The sequence below is a fragment of the Hydra vulgaris genome, chromosome 11 (assembly GCF_038396675.1).
Source record: "Hydra vulgaris chromosome 11, alternate assembly HydraT2T_AEP".
NCBI lineage: Eukaryota > Metazoa > Cnidaria > Hydrozoa > Anthoathecata > Hydridae > Hydra > Hydra vulgaris.
This window is the reverse complement of record NC_088930.1, coordinates 49,110,512-49,123,075: the sequence shown is the minus strand read 5'-3', so window position 1 is coordinate 49,123,075 and position 12,564 is coordinate 49,110,512. Positions and strand designations below refer to the sequence as shown.

Genomic DNA, 12,564 nt, shown 5'->3' with positions numbered 1-12,564 from the left:
GGATATGAGAAAACTATTTTATAAAACTTGCTAATCTAAACTCTACTTTGCAGGATATGAGAAAATTGGATAAGTTCATTGGTTTACGCTATTAAAAGTAACAATCTGATTCGTTTAAAAAAAAAACATGTTTAGTGTAAACTATTCTTTGCAGCATTTGCAGCAGTAATTTGATTGGTTGCAAAGATCGATAAACAACTCAAAAGAACTCAAGGAACTCAAAGAACTCCGTTCTATAAACAAAGTATTTCCTTAAATTTTTAACGTTTAAGCATGGCTTACAACTTGATTGATGATGTACTTAAAAGATTTAAAACTGATAATCTTGTCGATTTAAATACATTTTATGAAACTTTATTGGATAAATATATTTACAACAATAACAAAAGGGTTAGTAACGAAGGTCTTTTAAGTCGATATATTGATGGCACAATAAGAAGAAATATATGTGCCGAAGTTTGTATCCCTTCTTACTTAAAAGACAATAAAATGCATTGTATTGCTCTAAGGTAAGTCACTTTACTTTTTTTTCAAAAATAATTATCTTATTGTATTTTATTACAATTAGTTAATATGTTTTAACACAAAATTTAATACTTTTTTTTAAAAATATTTATTGTTAATACCGTATTAATCTAATCTATAACAAATTACGCTCGTTGACTAATAAACATTTAATAAGTGTCAACATCGTCAAATGATTTTGACATGTATGTATATAATATGTTCATGATGTATAAATTATATTCCTACATGTCAAAATCATAAGTTGGTTTGTCTGAATTCTTGACTATTGATTTGATTTATGAATTTGTTCAAAAAGCAAAGATTTTTTACTCAATTTTAAATTTATTGATAAAAGAAGTTTAGCTCTTAAAAACATGAAGTAAATATATATTTTTTTTCTTAAGGTCTGAAGCATCTGGAAGTTGTATGTACAGCTCTGCATCATTATTTTTTGTTGCTGACAATACACTGATGAATGTGTTAAGAGTTTTAACGTCCCTTGAAATTTATATACATGCTGATTATTACTGTAAGCATCCTTTATTTTCAAAAATATTTTCTGATTATAGTTCTCATTTTATTAATCTCAAAAGTTTGTTGTGTATGTCAGTATCTCATTCTGCATTAGATTCTGGCTTCGAAAATAATAATATTATTAAAGCTGAAGCAATTGCAAACTGTGAGAGCACAGAAAAATAGGCTGGTTTTTTATGTTTGTTAGGTTTATCATCAGTTCTTTCTTGTAATATTGTTTCCTGTTACCCAGATTTCGGTGTTGAAAAGTATAAAATATTTTTTAACCAAGAGATCTCACCACGTACTCCCATTAAATGTTATTCTCCATTTTACATTTTGTTTTGTTATGATGGGAATTTTCAGTCCGGTACATTTCAGCATAATCACTATGTCCCACTAATTTTTATTCCTAAAAAGCGTAAACTTTCCAGTAAATCAGAAACAATAATTTCGAAAAAGTTGCTGCCAGTCTTGTCACCTAATAAATTTCTAGATACAAAACAGACCACCATTGATCAAGTTGCTACAATTGTACCCAGCACAGTAGCCAAAAATCCAAATAAAAAGCCCTACTCTATCCTTACATTCTTTCATAAAACAAACCCAGACTTAGAACCTACTAGTGCAGTCTTACAAAATACATCTTGTATTCTAAAATCAAATAGATTTTCTTCTCAATTAGCAATGTCTTCTTCTCAATCGACAACATCTTCTCAATCATTAACATTAAGTAAAGATGTTTCTTCTCACTCAAAGACATCTAAGGACAGTGTTCTATCAAAATCTTTTTTTACAAAATCTTCAAGCATCAGGAATGTACCTAATTTTTATAATAATAATAATATTGAATGCCCTTCGAACATTATTTTACCACCTAAAGAAGTACTAAATGCTCTCCAGTCTTTTGAGCAAAATGATGTTGCTTTCTTTAGACAAAAGGTTGAATTTTTAATTGACCATGAAATTTTTTTATTAAATAAAAATATGTTTATTCCTAATGAAGATTACATTTTCCTAAAAGATTCTGGTCGTCAGTTTAGATATCTTTGGTTGAAAGAGTTTTCTTGGCTGAGATATTCTAAAAGTACTGATGGTGCATTTTGTTTGTCTTGTGTATTATTTGGCAATAAATTTAAACAAAGATCACGTAAGTTAACACATTTGTATTTGGAGCCTTTCAATAAATGGTCTGATGCTATTAGATCATTTTCAAATCATGAGTCAACTAAAAATGGTTTACATGCATTTACTATGCCTGTTTTTAATATTTTTTTGAGTCATTCCTCAGGCATAAGTCAACCAATAAATGTCATCATTGATACTAATGTAAAAGAAAAAATAATAAAAAATCGCCAAATACTTCGTCCTATTGTTGATGCTATAATTTTTTGCGGTCAAACCAATACACCTTTGAGAGGCCACAGAGATGATTCACAATATCTTCCAGAGGCTAGAGAATATTCGAAATGTGGAACTGGTTGTTTTAATAAACTTTTAAATTTTGCTGTACGCAATGGAAATGATGTTTTAGGCTCTCATCTTAATAACTGTTCAAAGAATGCCTCCTACATTTCGAAGACTTCACAAAATGAAATTATTAAATGCTGTGGTGAAGAAATTAGTGAATCTATACTATCTGAAGTTCGCAAAAATGTTTTTTTTTCAATAATTGCAGATGAAGCCTGTGACTCATCTACTAAAGAGCAAATGTCATTAGTTTTACAATTTGTTGATAGTGATTTCAATATCAGAGAAGACTTTATTCAATTTATTCATTGTAGTGAAGGAGTTAAAGGAAAAGATTTGCTTAATGTTCTTTTAAATTGTGTAAGCAACTTAAATCTAGATATAAAAAACTGTAGGGGTCAGGGATATGATGGAGCCAGTTCTGTCTCTGGGTATATAAATGGTCTTTCTGCTCAGGTTCTTAATATAAATTCAAAGGCTTTGTATACACATTGTCATAGCCATCGACTGAACTTATCAGTTTGTGAATCGTGTAATGTCCAATTAGTTTCAGAGGTTTTTAATAAAGTTCGCGAACTTTCTTATTTTTTTAATTATTCAGAAAATAGACAAAAGTTTTTAGAAGCTAGCGTTTTAGAGCGTGAACCTCAAACGCATAAAAAAAAATTAAAAGATATCTGTAGAACTAGATGGATTGAGCATATAGATGGTTTAAACACTTTTCTTGAGCATTATTTATCTATTTTCCATGCTTTATGTATCATGGCTTCTTCTGAGAGTTCTGTTAACAAAGACACACAAAACAAATCTTCTACTTTTTTAAATTCCATTGGCACTTTTCAATTTGTCTTTACTTTAGTTGTGACAACACGTGTCTTTGATTTTACTTTACCTGTTACTCGGTTGCTGCAATCAAAAACTATTGATATCTTAGACGGTTTGCATCTTATTACAGCTCTTAAAAATACATTTATTTCCGTCAGAAATGATATAGATAGTTTTCATAATAACTGCTATGAAGCAGCATGTTTGCTTTCAAGTAAAGCTGAAATTTTTGTTTTGAAACCAAGAACCTGTTCTATTTAAAAAAATCGTTTTAATGTTCCATCAGAGTCTGTTTCAGAATACTTTAAAAGAGCTGTTACTATCCCTCTTATAGATCATGTATCTACATCTATATCTACAAGATTTAAATCAGAAACTGTAGTTGCATATAAAGCGTTATATCAATTATTCCATTTAATATTATTTCTTTTCTTAAAAGACCCAAAACCCAATTGTGTTGGAGGAAGCAGTTTGAAATATTCTGTGATTTTTATATAGATGATTTCCCTAATATCAGTGCCTTGAATGGGGAACTAGTTCTTTGGGAAAAATACTGGGAAAGTTTCTCTGGGACTATTCCTGACAATATATCTTTAACTCTTAAATCAATATCATTTCCTGGATTTGAAAATATTAGGATAGCTTTAAGGATACTTGGGACACTTCCTGTTACTTCATGTGAGTGTGAGAGGAGTTTTTCTGTTATGCGTCGGTTAAAAGACTATATGAGAACAACAATGTCAGAAGATCGACTTAACGGTTTGGCATTAATGTATATCCATCAAGAAATTGTTCCTTGTATTGATAATGTTATCAATAGATTTTCTATAAAAAATAGACGACTTGATTTCAATGATTAGTGTCTATACTGTTTATTCTAATACACACCAACAACTTTAGAAATTTTTGTCTATTATCACCTCTCTTCATATAACAGCTAACAAATAGGCATGGAAACCCCTGGAAAGGCCAAGACTTCAATGGTTCCTTAACAGGGCGGGTTAAATGTAACCCCATACTTTTGTTTGGGATTAGCTATATGATTAGTGGTCAAAGTTCAGGCAAACGTTAACCATCTCTTTTTGACCATCTCTTTATATCATTTTCTAATTTAGCGACAATAAAATAAAAAATTAAAAAAATTATTTCCAATAAATTTTCTCTCAATCAACCTAATAACATTCATAAGTTTTTGTGCCACTTAAATCAGTTTTTTGCTGTAGTTGTCAAAACCATTAGCTTTCTTTTTATTTGATCAAAAATGATCTTCTTTCTTGTTGTTAAGGCTTAACTTGGTATGTCTTTTTTTTTTAAATCTTGTTATATAAGAATATATATAACTTTTTATTACACGATGTATATAAATCCATTTGTATTTTTATCTTTGTCTTTTCAGTGCTAAATTTTTCTTTCTCCGATTGTCCATGTCCGGAATAAATATATTCCTAGACATGCTGATGAGCCCTGATATTGGGCGAAACAATCATTTGTTGGTTTATATATTTATTATATATTTATATATAAAAAAAGTTTCAAAGTAAAACTGAGATATGGGCTTCTCAATAAAATAGCAAAAAGAAAATCCCTTTAAATCCTTTAGCCCAAAGGCAGGAGGATTTAGGGGATACATAGGGGGCAGGCTATGGGAGCGATGGCCCCCCTTAAATGGTTTTTTTTATAATAATATTTTGTAAAAACGTAAGTAAATTTGGTATGCTGTTTAAAAGTGGCATAAAATTGTGTAGTCTAAATTCTTTTTTTTGGGCTTGCCTGCCTAAAAATCGTTAAACCTGTAAATCTGTAAACCTGTCAAACCTGTATATCGCCCCCTTTAATTGTTTGGATCGAACGAAAAGAAAAATTTGCCAACCCCCCTTTACTACATGGTCGGGATCCGCCCTTACTCCCCCCCCCCCCCATTTTTTCTATTTGCTTTGTGGGCGTAGTTGCGTCACTTACAACATGGCGTAAGGCGCATTTTTTTGACGGGGGAAATTAAAAACCTGCGTCCGCCCCTGCGGTCTAGGATAGTATGTTCCACTGAATGTTGCGTATGAAATCTGTATTAATTTTCACTTAAAACTGTGTTCTATTAAATATTTATACAATCTGTTGTAAATTATTTTTTGAAAGTGCTTGAAAAATATAGGGAGAATTAAGTTTGTTATATAACTGCTTGTAGCAGATGTATCTCCACCTTTAAATGTAGGGTAAGACGGGGCAAAATTAGACAGCGGGGCAAAATGAGACAGATCGCATTTATAATAATCCTAACCTTGCAATTTATTGTTTAAATGGTTTTTAAAAGTTAAGTCGTGTTCTTAAATTATTTATTGTTACAAAAAATATCTCGAGTCACTTTGAAATGAAGAAGATAAAGAGAACGACAACCATTTCATCTCTTGGCTATATGACAATTACGAATTTCGATGTGTTGTTGTTTTAGTTTATATCAGTGTTTTTTTATCTTACGGAGTGGCAAAAAATTTTATATTCAAAGTTAGTGTTTTATTATAATCTTCAGGCATTGCTCTTTCATTTCCATATACTGATATTTTATTTCTATGACAAAATTGTGGAAATTACAGGAAATTACAAAATTGTGGAAATTACACAACTTCGATGTCAACATGCGGGGCAAAACGAGACATTTTGGTTTTTTTATTTTGCCGATATCAACCATGTTTATTTAGATAGTTAAATATGGTTATAAACTATAAGAAAAACTAAATGTGGCAATTTTTCTGAGCAGAGCACGTTATGTTAAAATTAAAAGAAATCTCTTTGAGAAGAGCTGCTTTGACATTTATCGTAAATAAAGATGCTTTACTCAGAAGGATTTAAAGAAAATTAAAGAGTTTAGACTATTATGCATAAAAAATAACTTGGTTCATTTAATTATTGCGAGATGACACTAAAATTTAAGTATTGGCAGATGATACTGAAAGTCAATTAGTTAACTACATAAAAGAAATGGATTGTTTATAAGTGATATTCAACGAGTTGCCAGTATGTTGAAAAGTACAAAATAGTTCATCCATTTAATGAATATAATGGTGTTGCTGGAAGAGATTTTTTAAGATTGTAAATGGGTTTTTAAAGAGACATCCAGACCTTTCAATCAGAAAGCCTTAAGGATTGTCTTTAAATTGTGTTTATGGTTTAAACAGCAGTTCTGCGAACATTTATTTCAATGATATAGAAGTTGTTATGAAAAAGTATAAGTTTGAACCTCATCAAATTTTTAACTGTGATGAATCAGGTTTTACAACTGTTCATAAATATGTTAAAGTTATAACAATAAAAGGAAAACATTGTGTTTTTTCTGTAACTAGTAGTGAACGAGGTGTAACGACAACTGTTGTTTTAAACCGCTTAAAACTTTTTATAATATATAATGTGGATCATGGTTACATGAGCATCCTGGACAAAAATAACAAATGATCAACTTAGAGGTATATTCTCTAAAGCATATTATGAAGCTATCTCTCCCCTTCTACCTCTCTAGAAGTTGTTCTGGCTTTCATACATCTGGAATTTATCTTTTGTGTCGGGATAAAATTCCAGACATTAAGTTTAATAATGACAAAAGCTCTAATGCCAACTTAAATAAATCTGATAAAATTGATTTACAAGTTAATTCAAGCACCTTATTACTTTTGTCATCAGAATATTCAGAAAATATTGATTTTAATATAGTAATGCCCTGCTTTCCTAATATTTTAGATATTTCAAAGATCACTTTATTACCAAGAGGAATCACAGATAATAACAACATCGCATTATAGAAAATCACTATTTGAATCCTCTGAAAAATCAAAAAAGTTAAAAGAACAAAAAAAATAAATAAATGGGCATTAGGAAAGGGTAAAGAAAGAGTTAAAAGTTTAAGTGTTGAAAACTGTAAATGTTTTTTTAATGGATTATGGAGTATGGCTGCAAAAGTATTGAAGCAGAGTCAATGTTTAAAATTTACAACTTGGGCTTATTTAGACTGATAATAATTTCTGTTAATACTGGTGAAGCATTATGTGATTTATGTGACTAGTGATAGTGTGTTTGATTATATGATTAGCTAGTTACAATTTGATTATATATTATATTTGTTTGATTATATATATTGTATTATTATTAGCTGTATTATATTATAAAATATTTATCTTGCTAAACCTCTTAAAAAGCTGTTTTGTTTATCATTATTTATTTGAATTACTTATTAAAAGAATCTGTCTCACTGAAAATATTCAAAGTAGGTTATTTTGTTGCAGAGAAAAACATAAAGTACAACATTGCTAGAAATGTCGTCAATACCTGGGACCTTATTCTTTTTAATTAATTTGATTGCTGTTTCTAGTTCATCTAAGTTTAGATCGCAATCTGTATGGGGAGGGGTCCAAAATTCTATATTTTTTGTTTACCCAATTATTCTTAATTAATTTTAAACAATTCAGTTTTTGCTAATTTTGCGTGGTTGACCTTCTACTTCAAATTTTAACATTTTAAAAATAGTAAAAAACTAGAAATCTTTGCAGCGTGTAAAGTTACGCAACTTTATATTAGGATTTATGCAACTTAAATTTTGATTATATAACTGAGTTAAAATGAATAAAAGTTGCGTTTAAACAAAAAAAAACGTCTTATCTAGTGTAAAAATTTGTTTTAACTTCGCTAGAAAATACTTTGCTATTAATTTTATTAACCGAATTTAGATACCGATTAAAATGAAAAATATTGCAACAAGAAGTAACAAACTAATAAATTAATAAATCACAAACTAGTAAACAAATAAATCAAAATTAATAAACTTCTTTAGAAACCTACCAGTTATAGACGAATTTTTTGATACAAAATTGTCTTTACCCTGGGTTGTTTTTGTACTTCTCTTTAATAAAGTCAACAATAAATTATATTTCGAAAATTTTTATTAAATAAGATTGATTGCTCAGTAGTCGTAGTTGCTCAGTTGTTTGTATATATGCATCAAAAAACTTGGATGATTGTATCATTCTTGCATATAGTTTAGCAAAATTTTGCTATCTTTCTTGAACAGAAAATAAAAAAGTATTATGGGTTCGGAAAAAAGATACAATAATGGAAAAACTGATGTTTTACGTTTTTAATTAGATTTTTGCAATTTATAAAAAAATTTCAAATAACATTGAACTTCAGCGTCAGCGTAGCACTCATTGCAATCAGCTTCGGAAATACCGTCGATTACAAAAAATTCCTCATGGTAATACACTTAAATATCCAAACCATTGTGAAATCAAGATTTAGGTAGTTTTTAAATATTTTAGGAAATGTGTGTCATTGTTGAAAAACCTAAAAACATAAAATACAGTTGGAACCAGTAACAGAAACAACTGAGAAGGAGCGGGTTGGCAAAAAAGAACTGCAAGCTTTACATTAGGCGTCAAAGAGATATTATATCTTAACTTGTTTGAAATTACAAGGCAGCCCATTTACTTGCAAATCAGATGTCAATAAATATATTAAAAACAGAAAGATATGTTAAATGTCAAAAAATGATTGATGAATTTATTTTAGTAATAATCAAAAAATAGTAAATCATCGCAGCAAAAGTTCACTTTATTTAAAATCGTAATTATTGATAAAAATACAAAAAAACGTCGTCTTATATATACAGAAGAATAAGCTAATAATTTAAAGTTTCTACTTAGCTTTGAAAGTCCTCAGAACAATCCACAATCACCTATGATGAATTTTTTTTTAGTTATAAAGGTGCTCCAAGAAGGACCAAGCGTCTTATCACAAAGCACCGTTGAAGAGCAATTTGACCAGGAAGTTTACACATCCTTCCTTACTAATGTCGCTTATCTGATCAGAGCCAACATTGAACTTCAGACCTCTTGATTCTGAGAAAGAACTCAAACCACTGCACCATGGTTGCAATGAAGTTATTTCGCATTTTCACTAGTAATTGTTACAAATTGTTCCTTATATAGAGTAATTTCATATACAATGCCTAAATCTTTGCTGTATTTATAACTACACATAATGATTACGTATTTTATTGATAAAACAAATAAAAATTTTACCACAGATTCTACTTTAATTATAATAATGATTTCATTTGATTTAACAATTGATTATTTTGTCAAAATAACCACTTTTATTGAAATTGAAGTAGAAGCCCAAATATTTATAATGAAAAAAAAGTATTAAGTAATTCGAAATCAGCATAAAAGATTGATTAAGAAAAAGTGCTTAAACTAAACAAAATCCAAAAAAGTTTAATTTTGGACCCCTTACTATCTGGCAATGAACACTTAAATAATTTTAAATATTTAATTGAATTGTCACTAAAATAATTTTGAATATTTAATTGAATATTTCTAATATATCTTCTTTTCCTTTGTACTAAATAATGTTTTCTATTATTTTGGAGGATAACATGTCAAAAACTATTTTATTCTTACCAACAATTTCTTCCATAACTTCCCGCGTTTTTTTTATGCTCCCATTATTTTTCAATTGTTCAGAATATCTTTTTTATTTTTTTATTTTTTTAAAAAGGTTTTTATATTCTTCATAAACATTTAGATTAGCTTCGTTACTATTTTTTAAATATTTCATGTATAGTTTTTGTGATTTTTTTGAAAGACTTTTTTATTCCGCTTGTTATTCACGGACATTTTAAACATTTTGTTTTAATTTCTATTTCTTGTATTGGGAAATGTTTGTTATAATATTCAAGAAAGATGTCAAGAAATAGTTTCTTAACGGAATTTGTGTTTCAATGATACCATTCTTGGTATACATGTATCCAATTTATTGTTGATGAAGATTCTTTAAATTTAAGCATAGAATGTTTATGTTTCAAGGTTTTGATTTTAGAATTGTTACTTATGTTTGCATGTTCAGCAAAAAAAAAAAGAAAAGAAATTTGGAGAGTGATCCAAAATATCAGTTTTAATTATTCCTGTATGGGCTTATTTAAAAAAGAGTTTGTTCGAATATTATCTATAACACTAATTAGGGACTTTCATACGGTGGGTTTGGCGTATGCGATTTCGGTGCCATCTTTATAGGGGGTATATGAATCAAACCGTTAAAACAAAATCATATCTCTATCTTTTGTTAACAAAAAATATTGGATGATACTTTGAATAAAAAAAAATATATTCAAAAAATAAAGTTTAAACCCCCCTCAATTTGAGGGGGCTGTAATTTTTATATGGTAATAATTTTTGAATGCTGAAAGATAATACTATGAAACTTAATAATTATCGATGAATATAAGTCTAGTTGTGAATAATACAAAAAATATTTCGTCAACTTGTTGCTCTCACGTTTGGGGCAGGTGTAGCAAAAATTATGGGGCTTTTTTGTTCCCAGCATCCAATCATCGCAATTTTTTGCAAACCCTCATTATTTGACATAAGTATAAACATGTAAACGTTTGGAGTTAGCTCCATGTCTGGAAGTTAGCTATCTCAAAGATCAAAAAAAGCTGGATCCGCCATTGCTACAAGTGGCACTTTACATGAGTTACGTATCAGAATAAATAAATTTAAACTGTATTCTTCCCAAACTCAAAAACTAAAAAGAAAAACAGAAAGGCTTTTTGTATTTGTAACTTTCTTAAATCTTACAAGCATCCCACCTTCAATTGCTCCTTGATTTAGTGACGATTCGTTGTACTCTTCTATAACTAATTAAAAATATGCTTTAAATAAACGGGAAGGCAGTTTAGGTCAACAACAAAAAGGATATTCTATTATGACAAGCAGAAAAATTGCTTTAACGGATTTTAGTTCACCTAATACGTTGTTTGTAAGAGGACTTATAACAAAAATATCATAGAGAACAAATTCGTCCTGATGTAATGTTATTTAAAAATAACGTTCCACAGAAATCCTATTGTAAATGTTTAGCTGGTGTGAGTAAGCTATGTTGCCATGTTCTTGCATTATTGTTACTTCTAAAACACTTTCATAAAATTAAGGAAAAAATACTATTGCTTTCATGTACTGAACACCTTCAAAAATGGCATTGTTGAAGTAAAGAAGGTTCAATTCTTATAAATTATGCTTCGCCAAATTAAACGCCAAATTCAGCAGGTCTTGCTTGTATAAAAATATAAGAAAATTTGTACAATGAAACAATTGTTGTAGAAGATCCAGAAAATTCTATATTCAAGAGAAATTCTAAAAATAAAGAGCAGTATAAAGTCTAAAATTAAAGATAAAAAATTCCTTTTGAGTCACATAGTTACAAAGTTTTATTAAAGTCAAGTATAAAATCTTTATCGTTATTTGATCACCTCAGCCATCGCTTTACAAAAATATCTACTTGTTACTTGGTACATGTCGCTGGAACTTTGATCCACGAAAATTTTCATCCGGGACCAAAATTTTCGTTGAAATTTATGGTCCAGCCGGATCAATTTTTTTGATAATTTTGGTCCGCTTTGAAAAAAACGACCCGTGATTTTATTTTGATATTTGCGCGGAAATTTTTCAGCCAAAAATCGTTAAAGTTAATAATTTGTGAAAATAATTTTTTCAGTTCAGCTATTTTTGATTTTTTAAAGTTTAAATTATATAAGTTAAATTAAAATATAAAAAGTGTAAAAGAGTAACAAGGGGGTTGGAATAAAAGGGGGGTTGGGACTTAAGTCCAGATCTAATAGACTAACGGGGAAGGGTAGGTGAATTAAAGGCGGAAGTAGGGAGGAGGGGAATTTTTTCATAATTTCCAAAATAAAAAATTAAAAAAAATTTAATTTTTTTAAATTTTTCAACTATTTAATTCTAGTGTGACTTGCGGTTATATGCACATTTTCTAAAAGCTGTTTTATCATAGTTTCAATTGGGTTTAGTATGCATACTAAAAAAGCTAAATTACAACTTAAGTGTAAAACTCGATTTGTCAAAAATGATCTTTTGATTTATTTCTTACCAAAGTGTAAGAATTTAATCATCATATATGATGATTTGATATGATCATTTTTGACAAATCGAGTTTTACACTTAAGTTGTAACTTAGCTTTTTTTTGCTTTTTCAAATGTTTTCAAATTATCTTCTAAGGTTTAAATGAAAAAAAAAAAATTGAAAAACATATCGTCAGCCCGGAATACAAGTGTCGTATACGACACTGTGTTTAAATTGAGAAATTTGCATTCAAAGTTTAAAGTACAAAATCTCTTTATGTAAATTTATTTACACGTTGAAATTTAACAAAGTTGACTAATATCAATATAAGTTGTTGTTTAAATTGTTAAA

The 12,564-nt window shown here is 28.9% G+C and overlaps 1 protein-coding gene across 1 annotated transcript; it reads left to right on the top strand.

Moving 5' to 3' along the window:
• Nucleotides 1-220: 220 nt before the first annotated feature.
• Nucleotides 221-4,457, top strand: LOC136086728 (52 kDa repressor of the inhibitor of the protein kinase-like). Its single transcript, XM_065809076.1, has 2 exons — nt 221-509; nt 912-4,457. The coding sequence occupies exon 2, from the start codon at nt 1,708-1,710 to the stop codon at nt 3,574-3,576; it is 1,869 nt and encodes a 622-aa protein (XP_065665148.1). The 5' UTR covers nt 221-509; nt 912-1,707; the 3' UTR covers nt 3,577-4,457.
• Nucleotides 4,458-12,564: the final 8,107 nt, after the last annotated feature.

Coding starts and splice junctions, on each gene's coding strand:
- LOC136086728 (XM_065809076.1), top strand. CDS start 1,708: ATGTCTTCTTCTCAATCGACAACATCTTCTCAATCATTAACATTAAGT.